Source organism: Chinchilla lanigera, unplaced genomic scaffold, assembly GCF_000276665.1.
Source record: "Chinchilla lanigera isolate Chin_1 unplaced genomic scaffold, ChiLan1.0 scaffold00081, whole genome shotgun sequence".
NCBI classification, from domain to species: Eukaryota; Metazoa; Chordata; class Mammalia; order Rodentia; family Chinchillidae; genus Chinchilla; species Chinchilla lanigera.
Window position 1 is genome coordinate 6074165 of NW_004955482.1, and position 21227 is coordinate 6095391.

Below are 21227 nucleotides of genomic sequence, written 5' to 3' on the forward strand. Positions count from 1 at the left end.
TTGTTAAAGGAAAAAAATTCAAAAGCGATTTACTTTCATTAGGATTCCACAGTCATCCATTTGGCATTGTCTGGAAAGCTCCACCGCTATCAAAGTATATTTACACAGTTCTAAAGCATCTAGTAAAAAATCTGAAAGTAGAGAAAAATTATCAAGCTTCTATTTTAGATATTTAGAATAATGAAAATAACCTTTTTATTGTTCCCACTCTATAAATTCTAACAAGGGTCACAAAGTAGATAGAGAGGTATTCACATAACTTTTTTTTTGAGGCATGGTCTCACTATGTAGCCCAGGGTAGCCTTCAACTCATGGTGATCCTCCTGCACCAGCCTCCTGAGTGCGGGGATCACAAGTGTGAGCCACCACACTTACCTACATAGCTTTGACTACCCTAAATATGGGTCAAGTTTTTTGTTAAAGTTAGCTTACAAGATCAGATATGGCGAGATAAGGATTCTCACAATCCTACAAAAATGAGTATGGTCTACAATCAGAAACAATACTGTTAGTATTTTGATTTCAAAGCTATAATCCCCAAAGAGTCCACTACAGCTGTTCCTTTACGAGAAGACACTCTTGTCTATTCCAAGGCCCAATTATTAACAGATAGCATTTGGGAGACAAGTGTGCAATAAATCAGAGAACAGAAACCACTATAAATTTTGTTACCTGGACTGCAGATGGTGACAGCCTGGCAAGCTAGGTCATGTATCTCAGAAGGAAGGTTGAGGCCCACAGGTGCTGTCACCAGGACATCATTGGCCAACATCTGACAAAGCTTCTGACACGTCAGAAACAGGACTCTCCCCGTGTCAGCGCTGCTGTGATACTTAAACAGGTCTCTTTGGAGGAGAGAAAACTGGGTAACTGGAACACTTGTATTAAGAGCAAATGTATTTGCCTTTCTGGTATTAGTATATAACCACTATCAGCAACACATAAAACAGCTCTGAAAAATTTTTTTTGTCTTTTTGAGACAGGATCTCACTATGCAGTTCAGGCTGGCCTTGAACTTACTTTATAGTCTAGGCTGGGCTCAAACTCGCAGTGATTCTCCTACCTCAGCCTCCCAAGTGCTGGGATTACAGGCGTGCGCCACCATGCCTGGCTTCTAAAATGTTTTTGGAGCATACAATGTTTCATTTTCAAATTATTTGAAAGACATGTCAAACCCATGTCAAAAATGTATGTAGCCTAAACCCAATGGTTAAGTTACTTAACTCTGCAATATCTGATATTTGACTTTTATACTAATTTCTGACACAGAAGCCCACAGTAGGCTCATGCGGTGAAAAACAAATTGCTTTTAAAAAAAAGTATCACGAGCCCTGCACTTATTACTAAAGAAACAAAGCGAGTGTTACTCCAGACAAGCTGGGGTCCGGGCATCACCTGCATTTGTTCAGCGCCGCTCCGATGTTCTCACCCCGTAAGGCTCTCCAGGCCAGCTCTGCCTCCAGCTCCTGCGCAGACACCTGTAGGGCCAGGGCCTGTCTGTGTAGCTTGGACCTGGTGCTCAGGCCCGCCTCCTCCTGGGCATTCTCGTGACTGCTAATGTACTGCTCACGAAGATCGGCTAGCAGGGCACTGCTGCTATAATCATCAAACGAAAGAAAGACCTCAAAGTTCTCCTGCAGCAAACATAAGCAAGACAAAGTCCTAAGTCCTTTTCAGGTTAGCCAGTGGTAAAAATCACCATTACACTTCAAACTTCCCCTTATCCCCTCTTCCTCAGACTACTCCCTTGCAAATTAAGAATTTGAGACTTTAAATTTCAAACTATAAAACTAGTATTATAAAAAGCTCAGACAGACTGGAGGTGTACCCAGGGCAGTGCGCTTTCCTATGTGTGCAGCTCAGGTTCAAGCCCTGGTTATCAACCAATATAACTGTGTTGCGGAGAGCTGAGTGGGGATGAAGGGATTCAGCATTTGGTTTCTGCAAATCTGCCCTGGAGGCCTAACAAACAGTCTTGCTCTTTAACTTCTGGTCGGCTGCTAACTCCAGACCCAGGATCTATTTCTCCAACTCACCAGAAATCTCACTGATGCCCAGAAGAAGACACCAGAAGGTATCGGGGGCGGGCAAAGGAGGCCCTTTGCATTGATGCTGTATTTTAGAGCGCGGTTCCTCATCTCCATGACAGTTGGAAAGGGACAGTCCTTTGCTGTGTGCGGCTGGCCGTACACATTACAGGACTGCCGATAGCCTTTCTATCCTCCCAACAGCTGTGACAATCAAAAACAACTCCAAACTTACCAGATACCCTCCGGATGGAGTGACAACAAGCTTAACTTAATAAACACTGACCATTTTCTCAGTGTTTCCTTTTAATCTTTCATTAGTATTTTATGGCTGCACTGTATGATTTCTTACATTACCTTTTTCAATTAACAATACGTAATTCCCCTTTTCCCTGTATTTAGAGTCTTCATAAATATAATAACAATTTTTTTTAAGACAAGGTCTTGTATGGTGTCCAGGCTGCACTAGAATTCAAGTTCTCAAGCAATCCTCCTTCCTCAGCCTTCTGAGTTACTGGTATGTGCCACCATGTTTGACTATAAATATTATTTTTGATGGTAGCATAGCACACATCTATAGTAAAGACAAAATGTATAAAATGTTACAGTGTTTCCAAACTAATGCTTTCCTAGCTGGGTGTGGTGGCACATGCCTGTATTCCTAGCACTTAGGAAGCTGAGGCCGGAGGATCATTGCAAGTTTGAGGCCAGCCTGGGCTACAAAGTGAGCTCAAGGCCAGCCTGAACTGCATAGTGAGACCCTGTCTCAAAAAGACAAAACGAACAAAGAAAAAAAAACAAACAAACAATGCTTTCCTTCCCAAAACATTAGTGATCTTTGCTGAAGGGGGCTCACCGGGCAAAAACAAGTACACACGGCAATTGATAGGAGAGCGCACATCTGGTGCTTACTATGGACGTGCGACTGAAGACTGCCTGTCACAACGCCTCCTCACTAGGAGCTACGGGCTCTCTATGCCTGCAGAGCCACGCAAGGACTTCCACAAGGACATACGAGAAGCCGCTGACAGCGGTTACAGCCCCGTGGGAAAACGGATAGCTGGAGCATCAGGGAAGGACGAAAGCTTACTTTTCATCATAGGGTACACAGTTTTCTGCCTTTTTTTGGAGGGGCCAAAGAATTAATTCTTTCTTATCTATAATATGCACAGAAATAATTTAAATAATAATTTAATTAATTTAAACTTTTAGTTTGGTAAAATATATGTAACACACCTTCACCTAGACTTTTTCCATGCTGTATTGTGTGTATATCACCTTTTCAAAAATAAAATATAAGCATGATTAAATGACTTCTCTTTAATGGATTAAGCCACCAAGAAGTTTCCCTTCTCTTAATGTGCACTTTTCCCAAGGAATGCAGTTTCTGCATATCATCAATAGGGTTCTAAGTTTTACGCGGCGAGCACTTTTCAAATTTAACCATCTTATTTTAAGTGATGAATGCTAGTGAGAGGCTAAGCGATAGAATAAGCAAGGGCGTGGGGGTCAGCAGGAATGGGGACAATCTGCGGTACGTCTTTACCTGCAGGCTCGCTACCATTTGAAATCGTTTCAGGGTTTCTTCATATTCATCCTTCTTCTGGAGATTGTCTGTAATTAAAATTTTAAAAGTTATAGCACACAGGCAAATTCCATAGGCCATGTTTTGAATATGCCTCCAGAATTTTATGTGTGTGTTAATGGTACCAAGAGGTGACTTGTGGGAGGAGACAGGGGTCGTGGGGGCTCCAGTTAACGGTTTATTGCAGGAGTGGCTTTGGATTAAAAGCGGCCTCTCTGGCACTTGAGCTGAGAGCTACCCGCAGGGATGTTCCGAAGCAACAAGGAGCCCTCACCAGAGGCCAGGTAGAGGTCAGTGCCAGGCTCTTCATATTTCCAGCCCCGAGAACTCTGAGCTGAGTAAACCTGAATTCTCACAAGTTACTGTACCCAAGCTCAGGAACGTGGTATAGAAAATGGTTAAAATACCACGTCATAAAAAATTTTAAAAGCTGAAATGTTAATTAGCTTTGGTTGGTTAGCAGTTCTTTTCAGTTGTTGATACAAAACAATGTAAGTCCAATGTAAGCCTAATCTGAAAAAAGAAATCTATTCTCTCTGGAGGTAGAAAAGGGAAATTAAAGGGTTATGAGAAAAATGGGGTTATTCTGATATACTGTAGCTTTTCCCTCCAAGAGAATTTTCTTAACTGTTTCCAGTTCAAACTTAAAATTTAGCCTCAATCATACTCAACTGATACATGAGAAAAATGAGCAAGGTTCTAAAAAAATCTAGTCTAGCACTGAATGGCTTATTGCACCACACGTACAAGCAAGAGAGAAAGTGATTTTACATGCTTCTGTTCTTACACTTTTGATAAAATAAACAAGGAGGGCAGATTTTTCATGAAGAAAAATGGGTAAAATCAGTACAGATAATTAGAAGTAGGAAAACTATGGCTGTAGTAAAAGCTGTCACTGGTGTCCTGCCTGAAAAGGATGAGCTTTTGTTTTTCGTTCTTCTTCCAGTACCAGGAATTGAACTCATGACTTTGCGCTTGCCAGGCAGGAGCTTTGCCTTTGAGCTAAATCCCCAGCCCTAGGATGAGCTTTCGAACAACACGAGGACAAGAGACAGAAACTACCTTTGTGAATGTCACACAGTATTTTAAGAATGTCCACTGACGTCTTTGCCACAGAGATTCTCCAGGCCTGGTCCTAGAAGGACAGAAGCAAAATGAAACGCACTTCCTTTACCAACCACTTTGGCAGTACACATACGAGCACAGAGGAACACCGGAATCATGAACTGCAGTGAGGCTGCAGCGAGGTGGTACAGCGCTGGCCTAGTTGTGTGAGGCCCTGGGTTCAACCCCCAGCACTGCGAACAAAGAAAAACAAAACAAACACCCCAAGAAATCAGAAAAAACAATGAGAGTGGTTGAAAAATGAGAAGTCCACATTAGGAGTAGATGGGAGGTCACAAAATGAACCATAAATGACTCTTATATAGGATATGATAATCATCAGCATAGGCTTTTCAATATATAATTTAGAAATCTCAGAGCATGTTCAAATCTTTCAAATAACCTCACAACTGCACTATAATTAACAGATCCTCAGTCTTTTTTATAGAATTATTTACTCTAAACATTTGGAAATATTCTCAAGAAAAGTTAAAAAGAACAGATGTTTTAAAAAAAGCTTGAAAAACAAAAGTCTAGCTGAGCGTGGTGGCGCACACCTATAATCCCAGCACTTGGAAGGCCGAGGCAGGAGGATCACCAAGAGTTCCAGGCCAGCCTGGACTATCTATAGCGAGAGTCTATCTCAAAAAAAAGAACAGACATTTAATAAACAATCACTGCTACTACTTCCAGTGATTATTATAAAGCTTTTAAAAAGAGGAGAGAAGGAAAAAGAGGGAGAAGCTTTAATACAAGGATATGAAGTGGGGGCTGGGCTCAATGTGAGAAGTGTGAAGCCTCAGCATGCCTCTCACCCAGCACACGTATGTGCATACCCAGGCACACACACACAGAGCAGACACAGCATATCAGATGGAGTATGCTTTTTTTGTTTTTTTGGGTTTTTTGTTACCAGAAATCGAACTCAGGGCCCTGCACTTGCCAGGAAGGTGCTGTACGCTGAGCTGACAGATGCCCAGTCCTTCAAACGGAGTCTGAGCTGAGGCTGTGCCATTCTGAATATTGTGAGGAAAGTCACTTGTCCTAACAACCCAACCACCCTGGGTAAACACATGATAAAAGAAGTGAAATGGCTCTCTTTCACCACTGGAGTTTCAACTAAGATGCCTTAGCTTTACGTTGGTCTGTCCATTCCTACACAAGAGAGTATTCATATTTCCAGGGGAAATCCTTTATGTAAACGGCCACTTCAGTTAATCCATCTAACTCACAGACCCTGGCAGTGGGCTAAATCAACTGCTCAAAAGTAGCCGTATTTGGTTGTTCCTTTTTCTAAAAATTAAGTTTACTGGTACATTTTAGGTATATGTAATGATCACATTCATCATAGGGAATTTGTACTTGTACATGATATAACTGTAGTTATTGGTTTTTTTTTTCCTTGTTCTCCTCCCCTCCCTTCAACTCCTCTTCCCTTCCTTATCTACAAAAGCTTTTCTTCCCATTTTTTCCCTTCTTTTTTTATCCTTTTTCCCTTCCTTCCATTCCCCGTCTCCCCTCCCTAGTTCCTCTTCCCATTTGAACATTTTCTTCCCATTTCACAATATCTATTATATATTTTGGTCCTTATTTACAGTTTAGGTTTTTCACACCAGAGAAACAATGCAATATTTACATGTGTGTCTGATTTATTTCATTTAAGGGCATAGTCTCAAGGTGCTGCTATTTAGATAAACATGTCTCAAGCTTATCCTTCTTTATGGCAAAGTACTACTCCATTGTATAAAAAACTCACATCTTCTAGTGCTATAGTAAGAAGGGTCACAATCCATTTATGGAAGTCTGTCTCCTCCACCTTCTTGATTAACGTCTGTAAGAACCGAGTTTATTTATATCTCACCTCTGCAGAATGGTCTGGCTCTTCCTGCAAGGCCAATCGTGCCCAGATGATGACTCTTTCTGCAGTTTTCTCTGCTTCTGCAGGAGGCAGAGACCTCAGCAGAAGGAGACAGTCTTCGCCCTGTGAATAGGCAGACAGCGGGAACATTAGCTGGTGTCTGCAGAGGACAACCTGGCCTTACCTCTCTCTCTTCTACTTTAAGATGACAAGAAAAACAGAAAAAGAACCTGACCCCAGTTCCCTAGCAAGCAAGAAAACCCAGGTTTGTTCTCTGGTATTATAAAAGAAAGAAGAAAGAAAGAAAGAGAGAAAGAAAGAAAGAATGAATGAAAGAAACAAAGAAAGAAACTTGGAAAAATAGATTATAGTTCAGTTTTTGGGGGAGGGTGGTAATGGGAATTGAACAGAGGGCTTCACACATGGTAGGCTAGCCCCGGCACTGAGCTACATCCCTAACTCATTAAGTAAATTTAAGATACAACCCTAGAAACTAAAGATGAGTATACTTCTTAGGCATGCCTCTCACTGTAGGATTACACAAAAATAAAGACCCTTAAAAATATAAAAAAGTAGGCCCGGCGTGGGAGTGCACACCTGTAATCTCAGCACTCTGGGAGACTGAGGCATGAGGATTACCACTTTGAGTCCAGCCTGGGCAACTTATCGACTCAACAACTTAGCAAGTCTGCATCTCAGAATAAAAAATAATACAGGAGTAGGCACGTAGCTCAATGCAAACACACTGGGTTCAAGTTCCAGTACTGAAAAAAAAACCCATTAACTACATTTAAAGAACCAACAGACATGAAAAACATGGCCACTTTAATAGTTTGTTTTCTTATTGGTATAACTATGTTTCGTGAAACTCAGTTTGAATAATTTGATTTGTCTCTGTTTTCAAGGATTTAATTAACAAAGAAGCCCTACGAAACAATAAACTTTCATACCTGCTCTCTATCGATCAGGTCTATAATTCTTAAACTGTAGATCTCATCATCAGACAATCTATAGCCCTGGGCCACCTTTAGAGCATCCTCCAAGGAAGACGGGACATCTTGTTTGAGAATGTATCTGACCACGCGCTGAAACGAGACAACGTGCATGCTGCTTATCACAGAACAAAGAGAAGCCAGGAATGATTGGCTTATCAGAGCAAAGCATCCATAAAATTAAAATAATGCAGGAAAAAACCAAGCCGTATGAAAGATTTCAAATGATTTCTATTCTGAATCTCGTGACAGTCCTGGCATTCTTTGTGAGCTTCAGTTACAATTGTTGCCCTTAGTACTCTCACGAATAACTAAACACCCTATTTACGATGTACCTAACAAAATAGTGGAAAATCTAGTTCCATTGACTTTTTACAATATAAAATCTTCATTCAATTTCCCGTGCTACCTTGAAATAGAAAAAAGATCCTTCAGCTAGTGAACTTACCATTATTTCATTGTTTAAGAGATTCACTTCTCTTATTCCATACCCTCGTAAAAGCTTTTTCATCTCCATTAGCTTGTAACTTTCCTGTAGTAACTTGACTCTGAAAGTAAGTTTATTGATGTTAGCATGGATCATCATTCTTTTTTTGGAGACAGGGTCTCCCTATGTATTTCAGGCTGGCCTTGAACTCACTATGTAGCCCAAGCTGGCCTCGAACTCAGCCATCCTCCCGTCTCAGCCTCCCCAGTGCTAAGATTACAGCAGTGCACCAGCATAGCTGGCTGGATCATCTTTTTAATGAAATACTATGGAACAGTCAATGAAAAATGCGAGTGGATACCAACACCACACAGATGCTAAGTGGTCAGGCGGGCAGCTTACTTGGGATGGTCCATCTCCAGGTGCTGCTTCACGAGCTGCTCCACAGCCGCGCTCCAGGGAACCACGGCCTTGTACATGATCTTCAGCACCGCGTCAAAGATGAGCTGCAGAGAGACCGCACATGAATGCTAAAGGCCCCCGGGACCTTTTGCCACTGGCGTAACCAGTCTCAGATTATTTCCTCTTCCAGCCATAAATGCACAAAATTTCTTCCTATTTTCACACATAAAGGAAACTTTATTATTTAGGAAACTTCACAAAGATATTTTATCTGCTGAAACATGGCAGTCATAGTCTATGCCATTATTCTACAGTGGGCAGGCTCTGTTTAAAGTTAATTTTCATGATTTTACTTACATCATGTTTTATAATGGTAAATAATAATAATGTGATGTCAAGCTAAAGGAATAATACAGCATATTGAAAACATGTCTCCGTGTTTGAACAATCATAGAAACCCTGGAGAGATCTGCACCTGCTTGTCCATGGCAGATCTTCTAGGGGTGGGAATGAGAACATTTCCACGGTTTTGGGGTTTTTTTTTTTTTGAGGGGACAGGGGTCTTCCCATATACTGCAGGCAGGTCTCAAACTCATAGTGATCCTCCTGCCTCAGCCTTCTAAGTGCTGGGATTATAGGCATGTACCCCCACGCCTGGCTCAACTTTTTATTTTATAAAATAAAGGGAAAAAATTACAAGTGGTTTTTATTTTTTATTCCTTTTACATGCTATACAAATGCTTAATAAACATGTCACTTTTGTGATGAGAGTATCTTTTAAGATCCAGTGCTGCAACGGAAAACATGATGGTCACCAAGGTTACTCACATCTGTGTCAGACAAGCATCCAATAACAGCCATGGCCTTTGCTTCCCAAGCTGTGTCGAACAGGGATGTGGACTTTGAGCTACACCTCTTTAGTAAATCCTAAGAAGAGATAAACATGGATATGTTTTCAAAAATTAAATTCCTCACTAAACAACTGCAACACACAGAGATAGATTTAAGTGGCCTTTATGGATTCATAAAGCAACAGAAACAAAATCCTACTTAGTCATGAATGTGGAACAATTATGAAAAATTATACAGGATAGGGTGGTGCATGCCTATAATTCCCGTACTTAGGGGAGGCAGACGTGGGAAAATCTCCATGAGTTCAAGGGCCAGCCCGTGCTACATAGTGAGTTTAAGGCCAGCCTGAACTACATGGTAGGACTATCTCAAAAAACACAAAAGGAAATTTGTCAAAACTTTAGCACTTAATTTTATAGGTATAGAAAATGTAAAAAGAAATCCTTGGGCAACTTGAGAACATACTGTTCAGTGAAACAAGCTGGACACACAAGATCAAATACTACACAGTTTCTCTCTCTCTTTTTTGGTTTATGCAACTTTACTGAAGAAAGATAAATAATTACTAGCAGAGCTATTTGACCACTCACGCACTGACAACTGGCGGCTTTTACTCAGTGCTATATTAAACAGTGTATTGGAAGGTAGATTAACTAATAACTCCAAGCCTCCTAACAATTTAAATGAAAATCACAAAATGTTTTGCGACCTTATTTTGGAATATAAAGAGTGTCTGAGATCTAATTTCTATTCTCTGTAGAACAAGAACAGGTCATTCATGCCTTTATTGACATGGATGAAATATACCACATCTTTGGTTCTGCTGATGCTATAATTGAATACCACCTCTCCAGCCACACCAGTTGTGAGCAGAAAGTGGATCATGTAACCTCAAATCTCTATCAGCAGAAGGCTTAAGAGGAATGGATGCTGCTTCACCCATGTTTATAGCAACACCGTTTGTAATAGCTAAACCTTGGAAACAAACCGAGACAAACCAAGTGCCCATAAACTAGTGAATGGATAAAGAAGATGTGGTTTCTTTATATAATGAAGTGCTCCTCTGCCATAAAGAAAGGTATGCTCGAGACATTTCCAGGAAAATGGATGCCCTTGACTCCACAGTCTTTTAAGGAAAATAAATCGGACGCACACGTGTGAATACCACATTGTTTCTCTGGTATCAGAAACCAAAAGTGTAAATAAGGACCAAAATGTATTCTGAAGTAGGAGAAAAATGTTCAAATGGAGAGGAGAACATGAGAGAGGGAGGAGGAAAGGAAAGAAGGGCAAAGTTAAAAAAAAAGGGAGAAGAAAACATGGAAACAAAGGTTTGTAAATGGGGAGGAAAGGAGGGGGTGAAGGGAGGGTAGGGGATGGGGAGAAAACAAGTTATATCATGTACGGGTACAAATTCTCTATGAGGAACGTGATCGTTATATATATATCTGAAATGTAACAATAAAATCTAATAAAAAAATAAAAAGAACGGATGTTGCTAGAATAACGCTGCTTCCTTCCTTCTCCTGACAACCGGGCATCCGTCTCCCCGCTCAGATGGTTTCTCCACAGTTAGAGCTGTGAGGAATGGTTTCTTGTCTCATATGCATGGTTTCTTTTATGTAAGAGACACACACATAAAAGAAAGACAAAACATACACAAATACACACAAAAAGCAAGTAGGGAGAAGTTCCCAAGTTACATATTCCATTGCTTTAAAAATATTGCAATACATACGCTAACATGTTTTAATTAGTTTATTTCAGTTCATTGAAAAATAAGTGTGTGTTGTTATCTGTTTCTTTGTCCCAAGAATCTTTTGGGTTTATGTTTTGTACTCAGTAACTATATTGAAGATGACGATACAGTGTATTAACCGCTATTATTCTCTTAAAATTTTAAGTAGTTTCATAATTTGAAATTTCATTTTATTTTTTCATAGAATAAAAAAGGAAAAACTTGAAAGATCTACAAGTCAGGTTACTACAGCATAGTGTGTACAAAAATAATTGACAGAGTCAGGCACTGTGATGCATACCTGTAATCCCAGCACTCAGAAGGCTGAGGCAGGAGGATCATTGTGAGTTTGAGGCCAGCCTGGGCTATAGTGAGCTCAAGGCCAGCCTGAACTGCATAGGGAGACCCTGTCTCAAAAAAAAAAGAAAAAAAAATATTGATAGGCTGAGGTGCTAGAGTATGTGCTATGCACGTACAAAGTCTTGGGTTTTATAATCAGTGTAAAAAGAAAAAAATGTAGTATTTATTGAGTTCATTTTCCTTTTAGCTCACAACAGTGCTTAGGAGAAAGTCCCATTGTGGTTTCGAGACGGCGGTCTCGCATTTGTGGGCTCCGGGGTTCTTCCCCGTTCAGCCTCTCCAAGAGCCGGGATCACAGGCGCTCATCAGTGTGCCCCGCTCCTATTTTCTGCCTTGTTCAGGGTACTCGCTGACCAGCACAATTAACCCATTTTCTTAACCAGTACAAAATGCTGCGTGAGTCCCAGCGGTAAATACGATACTCCTTACAGAGTTGGACATTTAGTCCGATGGAGTGGCTGAGCAGCTCCCAGAAGCAAGGCTGGATCTAAACAAACAGTTACCTCTATGTACAGCAAGAGCAATTCCTCCTCTTGTAAGTCATGTTCCCGCATGTAAACTCTGACAGACTTCTCTAAGGTGGAGGGGATAAGTTCTGGGGCCGACACTCTGTCGAACATTCGAAACACGATGCTGGTTGTGTTTTCCTGGGTGACAGACAAGGAAAATGACAGAACTGCAGGCTCCAGCCACAAATGGATGCAAGAAGCAGAACGATGTTGACCAGCCTGGAATTTACCTTCTCTAAGTCAGAGAGGGCCAGTCTGCAGTTGTACTTCCGGTACAGCGTGACCAGCTCCCTCAAGTTATTCACCAGAGCCCGCAGCTGACACGCCTCCTCCGTGTGCTGGAAATCCTTCTGAAATGAGAGTACTAGATGGTTAAGGATATAAAATGAAAACGTAAGAAGGAAACAGTTAAGCTTACTTCAACACTCTTCTTATTTTTCTTTTGAGAGAGGGTCTTGCTCAGTTGGCCAGGCTGGCCTTAAATTGTGACCTTCCCCCTTCCACCTCCCTAGGAAGTAACATTACAGGCCTCCACATTATCTCCCCCAATGTAATGAACATTTTCAAAAATTCGGAAACTCCAAAGGGAAAAGAAATTAAAGAAATTTACAAGCCAAATAATAAATTTTGTATTTTTGCCAAATAGTAAATTTTGTTCATTAACCTGAAGTATAAAATCAACATTCCTGATCTTAGTTCCTCATCTACCACTGGTTTTATTTATTTATTTACTTATTTAGTCAGTCTTTTTGAGACAGGGTCTCGCTATGCATTTCAGGCCAACCTTGAGCTCACTCTGTAGCCCCGGCTGATTTCAAATTCGCAACAATTCTCCTGCCTCAGTCACCCGAGTGCTGGGATTACAGGTGCCAGCCACCACACCCGGCTTCTACCACTGGTTTGATTTTGTTTTGTTTTGTCTTCATTGCTGGGGATTGAACTGAACCTAGAGCCCTACCCATGCTAGGCAAGGGCTCTCAGCAAGCTACATGGCCAGACCACTGCTGTTTTTTCAAACTGTCAGACAGTCTCATGTTTTTTACAGTTTGATCCTAAAAACAAAAACAAAAAAAAAACCTCACTGATATTTTAGCCCTAATAACTGTGTGAATACCTAGCAAATGCCATCAGATAAAGCATACTAGTTTAGACAGAAGTCCTGGTTGTACATGAAAACTAATTGTAATATGTTAGTAAGTTTTGTTCTTTTAGGATTGTGAAATGCTGCTATTGTATAACACCCAATTATACTACTCAGGAGAATGTTTTTATATTGTTTGTTTTTCACTGGTTCAACAGAGAAAAAGCATTATGAAGTGTAATGGAAATACCATGAAGAAAAGAAAGAAATTTTCAATTCTGTGGATTTGAAAGATGTAAATAAAGGAACACATAAACAGAACCCTTAAAAAGTACATGTATTTGCAGATACTTTTCTCTACATCCATGCAAACGCTTTAACATAAAGGAACTATTTCATTAGTAAAAATCCATTCTCTATATCATACCAAAGATATCCAGTGCCAAGAGGAAGCCACTCCCAATTCTTCTGTTCTTTCTGCTGTGAAAAATACCTCTGCCAGTTGAAGTCCATTTTCTGGCCAGTTTGCCTTTACAAAACATTACAGACCATTAAAAAAGTGTTTTATGCTTTGGGGCAGTGCCAAGTCTTTTCCACATTAATTATTCTAGTATTACCTTATCGGTTAATTCAAGGTTCCTGGCTGCTTGCTCCAACCATTTTGCAAGAATTTTCTGAAACATATATCATTTAAAATTCTCAATACTGAATCACTAAAACAACTAAACTCCTCCATAATTCTCTCTTATAAATTGTTTCATTTTTACAGTCCTGGAGGTTGAAGCCAGGGTCTCACATGTGCTAGGCAAATGCTCTAACCACTGAGCTACACCTCTAGTCTTACCACCACCTTCTAAAAGAGACACTTAAAAAAGCTAACTAATTGGTTATCTTAGTTACTTTTCTCTCGTTGTTGGGACAAAACACCTGACACCCAAAATTAGTGAAGGAAAAGTTTATTTAGCTCACAGTTAGTGGAGGTTTTAGTCCATAATCACCTGGCCTCAAGGCAGGGTGGCCTGGCCCAGGGGCAACAGTTTAAGGTGACAGGAGACAGCAAACGCAGCAAGCGCCAAAGAGGGTGGGTAAGCAAGCCTCTTTTCCTCTCTTATGTTGCATGCCCACTATCCACCCACACCCACGCCATCTCAGTAGCCCACTCTTCCACAAACTGAGGGTGTTAATAAAGTAAGGACCCTGGCCCCCTGCTGAATCACTTAGTTGAACTTTTAAACTTCTCAAGTTGACACAATGAACAACATGGTAAGGGCAGGTCCTTTTCACCCCAGGATGCAGAACTGCTGAGTTACTTAGTTAAGCTTCTGGACTTCTCAAGCTGACACAATGTATCAACCATAACATGGGTGTGACTGTAACTCAACCTTTTTGGTATATGTGCTAGCAAAGCAAGCACACTGTAACTTCATCTTCAGTGATCCAAGGTAACACAAAGTAAATGAGATCATTACAAGAAGACCTCACCTGTCCTTCAGGTATAGTCCTCCTCACAAATGGGACCACCTCATTTTTAAACCACGGACAAAGATTTTGCAAAGAGAGCGGTGTAGAAATTGAGTTCAGCAAGTTCTCAAGCATTTTCACATCAGCCTTGCTTTCGAAGTTTGCCTGAATATTAGAGTGAGAAATTAAAATTTATCTAACAAATTGAGATTGACAACCTCCCAAACAGCAAAGTCCTGTTACATTAGGAAGTCATCCCAAGGAATATCTTCCTGATTTTCATAAGTGCTAAAGGTGATTTATCTATGCAAATGATCAAGCCATGAATTCTCCCACGAGCGAGTATCAAACAGTGCGTCAATCATGCTGCACAGGAGCCAGCAGAGACGTGCTCTAAGAAAGATAAAACTGGGGACCGTGGCACAAATGCTTACAAGCAACTGCCCACTAATGAAACGGCAACACGATGCTTTTTGGTACTGATACTGTATATCGACATCAGCCAAGGTGAAGGGAATTCAAATGAACAATATAATATAACATAATTATTTAAGAGACTGGTCTCACTATGTTGCCCAGGCTGGCTCCAACTACTGTACTCAAGGGAAATCTCCTGCCTCAGTCTCCTGTGTAGCTGGGACCACAGATACGACTTAACCACCTCAGGTTGTGGTTATCAACCTGATTAAGTTATTCTATCAGTGAATAACTTAATCAAATACTGCCTATTGAGCTAAGATTTGGAGCTATTTAGACTCAGTGAGGTAAAACAATGCTCTATGGTATCTTTCTAGTACTCCCTGGGATTTAGAACCATCAGAGGGACACGCGTGTCCTGTCAATCTGACAACATTCTATTATCCACATGTGCCATGCTGTTAGTTTCCAACTGAGTGAGACCCCCATCTTAGGAGCTAGAAAACCTTTAAGAAAAAACGCAAAACAAAGCATTACCCGATGTCTCAGCCAAAGATACTGTGCGCAGACAAGGTTCCCTTCTCTTAGCTGTAACAGAATATCTTTAAGATCATCTTCATTATTCAGGAATTCAATCCAAGCACTCCCACTGAGAAGTCAAAGGGAAGAAAAAGTTAGTGGTTAAAAAAAAAACTAAGCTTACACTTTCCAAGTGAGTAACATTTTGTACATATCAACTACTTTGTTCTTTTTAAAAATTTTTCCTCGTAAACTTTTAAAACAAATCCCAGCACTCAGGAGGCTGAGGCACAAGGATCGGCTTGAGTTGTGAGCCACTGTGCAACATAGTGAGCTCAAGGCCAGCGTAGGCTACAGAGCAAGACCCTGACTCAGGAGAACAACCCAAACAAGCTTAAAAACAGAACAGCACCAAAGATAACACAATGAAAGAGTAAGTTTCTTTCTTTCTAGACCTTTGGACCTCCTGTCATCTTCCCCAGAGGCCGTAACTCTTCTTGGAGGGTCTTCCTTGGATAATCACAACATATACAAACAATTTCATTTGGGGGGGGGCAGGGTCTTGCTGTATAGTCTATGCTGGCCTTAAACTCACTATGGTCTCATTTTTTGTTTGTTTGTTTGTTTTGCTGTGTAGTTCATGTGGGCCTTGAACTCAATATGGAGCCCACGCTACCCTCGAACTCATGGCAATCCTGCTTCGGCCTCCCTAGTCCTGGGATTACAGGCATGCACACCACGCCTGGCTATAAACAACTATTCCAAACATGTTTTTATTAGCCCATGTTTGCAGCACATAGCGACTACATTCAACACATGGAGTTGGTACATGTACACAACATATCTTTATTCTTTTCACATCTACTTCCCTTCTCCTTTTCCCATAAACAACTATTTTTAACTTCTTCCCAACACTAGGGATTGAACCTGGGGCTTTTAGACTAAACTACATCCTCTGCCCTTTTAAAAAATTTAATGTTGAAACAAGGTCTCAGTAAGTTGCTAACTTGCCCAGGGTGGGCTTGAACTTGTGATTCTCCTGCTTTTGGCGATTACAGGTGCTTGCCATCACACCCAGATAAAATTAATTTTTATACTGTCTTAGTGCTTAAACTGAATCAGTACACATAAACAGCATTCCTCTTACGGACTACACAGTATCCCATGGCATGGATTTATAATAATTTGTGGAATTAGTTCCCCAGAGTTAAATGTTTAGATTATTCCCAGTCTTCTGCTGTAACTAACAATGCAGTATAACTACTCAGTCCTGATTAAAGCTCAGAGATAGAGGATGACTACTGTCTTAATATGACAGAAAGTCAAACAAAACTATAAAAGCCTGTATGTAACGTGCTTACATGATAAAGTGAAGGAATTTCTGTTTTGTTTTGAGACAGGGTCTCAAAAGTTATAGTTAAAGCTGGCCTAGACTATGTAGCCCAGGCTCAAACTGATGGTGATCCTCCTGCCTTAGCCTCCCAAGTACTGGGATGACAGGCATGCGCCACCATGCCCAGCTTGTTTGTTAAAGACAAGAACAAGGGAACAAGGGTGCTCACTTCGGTAGCACATATACTAAAAAAAAGAACAAGAAAAGGATTACCACAATAGTTAATAATGTTTTAGAAGTCAAGCATGGTGATGCACACCTGTCATCCCAGCACTGGGGAGGCTGAGCAGGAGGGCTGCCATGAGTTCGAGGCCAGCCTAGGTTACATAAGCAAGTTCAAGGGCAGCCAACACTGTATAGTGAAAACCCCGTCTAAAAAAATAAAAAGATGAGCCTGAACTATATAGCAAGACTCTGTCTCCATAAACAAAGCAAAACAAATAAAAAACAATGTTCTAGCTGGGCATGGTGGCACACACCTGTAATCCCAGCACTTAAGAGGCTGAGGCAGGAGGACCATTGTGAGATCGAGACCAGCCTGGGCTACAAAGTGAGCTCAAGGCCAGCCAGAACTGCACAGGGAGACCCTGTCTCAAAAAGACAAAATTCTAATACTAATACTACTACTAATAATATTCTAGAAGTACCATCCAATGAAAACAGGCAAAGAAAAAACAAAACCAGAGCTGATGACACAGAACTACCATTATAGGACTACATAATTATATACTTAAAAACTAAAATCAATTAAAGCATTACTGTAAATCAACAAAGTAGCTGGTTAAAATATTTTTAAAAATCAATAGCTCTCAATTGGACATGATGGCATATGACTGTAACTGTAGCACTTAGGAGGCTGAGGCAGGAATATCCCTATAAATTGGAAGCTGGCCTGAGCTACACAAGTAAATTCAAGGCCAGAGTGGATTATATAGCCAGATCTTGTGTCAAACAAACACATATAAGAGCCAGGGGTATAGCTCAGCAGCATAGTGTCTACCTGGCAAGTGTGAGGTTATGAGTTTGATTCTAGGTACCAAAAAAAAAACCAAAAACCAAATAGGCTAAGGGGCTGGGGATTTAGCTCAGCAGCACAGTGCCGGCCTGGCAAGCGCGAGGTTGTGAGTTCGATTCCCGGTACCAGGTGTGTGGGGGGGGGACACAAACCAAGTAGGGTGGGTGTGGTGGCACACACCTATAATCCCAGCACTGGGGAGGCTGAGGCACGAGGATCATTGCGAGTTCAAGGTCAGCCTGGGCTACAAAGTGAGTTCAAGGCCAGCCTGAACTGCATAGTGAAACCCTGTCTTAAAAAGGAAAAAAAAAAGGAAGCAAAGAAGGAAATTATGATAGGGCTAGTTTAATAAATAACATTTCAGAGCTCATTAGTTAAGTGATAAGGAGATAAGATAAGTTAGACTTGAATAATATGTGAGATTTTCAGCCTCTGGTCAGTGTAACCTTTCAATCAGCAGTGAAAAGGATAGTTCAGTGACAGTGCTAGGGTGGCAGGCTGGCCGCAAGGAAAAACATAAAAGCTTCAAAGGCTGGGACATAACAGTGTAGAAAATTTGCTTGGCATGCCAAAGCCATGGGTTGAAGCCCCAGTACAGGGGAAGAAAGTGCGCGTGTGTATATGTGTGTCTACAATTCCCAATACAACAAATATTTAAATCTTAAAAAAGACTTTAAAATGAAGAATATAGAGATGTTTAAATTTTGGGTGGGTGACATCTTTCTAAATAATCTCTAGCATCACAAATAAAATAAAAATGCTTTGTAAAGTAAAAATTTTTTGTAAAAACTATCAGTAACAAAATCAAGAGAAAGATGACAAAACTGGAGAAAATTTGAAATATTGAGAGGACTTATAAAAATCAATTTAAAAAAACAACCCTAGAGAAATAAAGACCAAGGATGCCAAAGAGAACAACAGACTTTTTCTGTTGTTTGTCCTTTGAAAGTACAGGGTACGAGCCCGAAGGCTGTGCATGCTAGTGTGTCACCACTGAGGTACAACCCCAGCCCTTTTTATTGTTTTTTTTTGAGATAGCATCTCCCAATGTTACCCAGGCTGACCTTGAATTTGGTGATTCCACTGCCTTAGCCTCCCAAACAACTGGGATTACAGGTGTACTTCACCACGCCTGGCTGAAAACTAGGATTTTGATAGCAAAAGTAAATTCTTTTTTGTTTCTCTTTTTTGAGACAAGGTCTAGCTATATAATCCAGGCCGGCCTGGAACTCATTGTGCAACCCAGGGTGGCCTCAAACTCACAGCAATCCTCCTGCCTCAACCTCCCAAATGCTGGGATTACAGACATGTGCCACAGTGTCCAGTAAAAATAAATTTTTGAGTTAAGAATCAAAATGAACTGGGGATCTAGCTCCGTAGCATAGTGCCTGCCTGGTAAGCGCAAGGTCCTAACACCTGTGATCCCAACACTGGGGAGGCTGAGGCAGGTAGATCATCAGGAGTTTGAAGCCAGCCTGGGTTACAGAATGACTTCAAGGCCTGGACTACATAGGAAAACCCTGCCTCAAAAAAAAAAAAAAAATTTTTTTTTTTAATCTTTTTGAGACAGGGTCTCACTGTGTAGCCCAGGCTGGTTTCGAACTCACAACGATCCTCCTGCCTCAGCCTCCCAAGTGTTGGGTTTACAGGAGTGTGCCACCACGCCCAGCTAAAAAAATTTTTTAAGAAAGGAAGAAAGCAAGGCAGTAGTATTTTTGTAATATTTTTCACACATATTAGCAAAAACAAAACTTTTATGACAAGTTCTTGGTAAATGAATGAGAAAATGGGCAGGCCCTCTCCTATTCTACCCGAAAAAATATATTTGAAGGACAAACTCCCACACACATACATTTTGCCTTAACAACTGCATTTGCAGTACCTGAATTTAGGAATATTCTCACATGCACCAAAAATCTTACTTTCTAATATGAACTATTGCCAGGTGTGGTAGTGCATGCCTGTAATCCCAGCACTCAGGAGGCTGAGGCAGGAGGATCCTTGTGAATTCAAGGCCAGCCTGGGCTACAAAGTGAGCTCAAGGACAACCTGAACTGCATAGTGAGACCCTGTCTCAAAAAAAAAGACCAAAAAAAAGTCAAATATGAGCTGTTACTACAGTTAGGACAGGAAATATCCCCAGGGCTCATGAGGCAAAGGCCTGCTCCCCAATGCAGCAATGTGCAGGGCCACAGGTGAGAGGGTAATGAGGGTTCTAACCACTGGTGGGCTCATCCACTGACCGATTCCTAATTTGAGGCACTGTTGGGAAGTGAAGGAAACTTAGGACACGAGATCCGGCTGAATCGGGTGGGTCATGGGGCTTCTTTGAGACTCCACCTTGTCCCAGGCCCCTCCGCTGTGGCTACCCTCTCTCTCAGCCCCTGTGTATCAGGAGGGAAACTGCCAGGCATCAGGATACCTCCTGCTGGGATGCTCTGCCCTACCCCAGCAATGGAGCCAAGTGCCCACTGTCTGAAATCTGAACCCATGGGCCATAACAAGCCTCTCCTCCTTTAAGTGGGTTTTTTTTTTTTTTCCCGGTACCGGGACTCAAACTCACGACCTTGCGCTTGCCAGGCAGGCGCTGTGCCGCTGAGCTAAATCCCCAGCCCCTTAAGTGGGTTTTGTTACAGTGATGAAAAGTTGGCTAACACAGATGTCCCTGTGTATCAGGACAAATTAATGAAAGGGAGTGAGCCAGCAGAAGGTATCATAAGAAAATCACTCTGAGAAAGACATTTTAAATGACACAGCCAGGCATGGTGGCGCACGCCTGTAATCCCAGCACTCAGCAGGCTGAAGCAGGAGGATTGTTGCAAGTTTGAGACCAGCCTGGGCTACAAAGTGAGTTCAAGGCCAGCCCGAACTACATAGCGAGACCCTGTCTCAAAAAGACAAAAAATTTAAAAAATTAAAAATAAAAATAAAAACAGAATGTACCTGAATTTTTCTGGTCCAAATGCTCCATAAAAAGTAGTCAACTTTGCATGAGCCCTTAGTACCTAAAGAAGAAAGAACTTGATAATTTGAATGTTGCACACAATGGTACTGAATTAAAAACACCAAAACTTAGGGTCCTTCTATTTCAGAAGTCTCATGTTATCATTTTACCCCACAGTACAGGTCAATCCCATCCATGCAACTGGCTCTACTTAATACACACCCCAAATGGAATAATGAAAACATTGCCAGTCACATTTAATTGTAAAGGCATAAACATATTCATTATATTGCCCTTCAAAAAATCCATTTTCACAATGATTTCTAAGGGACAGGGCTGGGGATTTGGCTCAGTGGCACAGCACCTGTGTGGGAAGTGTGAGGTCTGAAGTTTGATTCCCAGTCCTTCCCAAAAAAATTTTTTAAAAAAGTGACCTTATTGTAAAACAGCTAAAGGCCGGGGATTTGGCTCAGAGGCACAGCGCCTGCCTGGCAAGTGTGAGGTTGTGAGTTTGATTCCCGGTACCGGAAAAAAAAAAATAAC

At 41.2% G+C, this 21227-nt stretch overlaps 1 protein-coding gene across 3 annotated transcripts in view; it reads right to left on the reverse strand.

Annotated features, from left to right (window-relative positions):
- Kntc1 (kinetochore associated 1) overlaps positions 1–21227 on the reverse strand; it is a 78851-nt gene that overhangs the window by 33201 nt on the left and 24423 nt on the right. For all 3 annotated transcript variants that reach the window (XM_005403079.1, XM_013503705.1, XM_005403078.2), the window contains exons 20-36: positions 20684–20745; positions 15351–15462; positions 14418–14561; positions 13553–13609; positions 13363–13464; positions 12085–12204; positions 11849–11992; positions 9224–9322; positions 8396–8499; positions 8015–8114; positions 7525–7659; positions 6578–6697; positions 4675–4747; positions 3574–3641; positions 1396–1634; positions 673–845; positions 34–131 (exon numbers count right to left, since the gene is read on the reverse strand). In XM_005403079.1, coding sequence (XP_005403136.1) covers positions 34–131; positions 673–845; positions 1396–1634; positions 3574–3641; positions 4675–4747; positions 6578–6697; positions 7525–7659; positions 8015–8114; positions 8396–8499; positions 9224–9322; positions 11849–11992; positions 12085–12204; positions 13363–13464; positions 13553–13609; positions 14418–14561; positions 15351–15462; positions 20684–20745 — 1950 coding nt within the window. The remainder of the gene's footprint in view (positions 1–33; positions 132–672; positions 846–1395; positions 1635–3573; positions 3642–4674; positions 4748–6577; positions 6698–7524; positions 7660–8014; positions 8115–8395; positions 8500–9223; positions 9323–11848; positions 11993–12084; positions 12205–13362; positions 13465–13552; positions 13610–14417; positions 14562–15350; positions 15463–20683; positions 20746–21227) is intronic.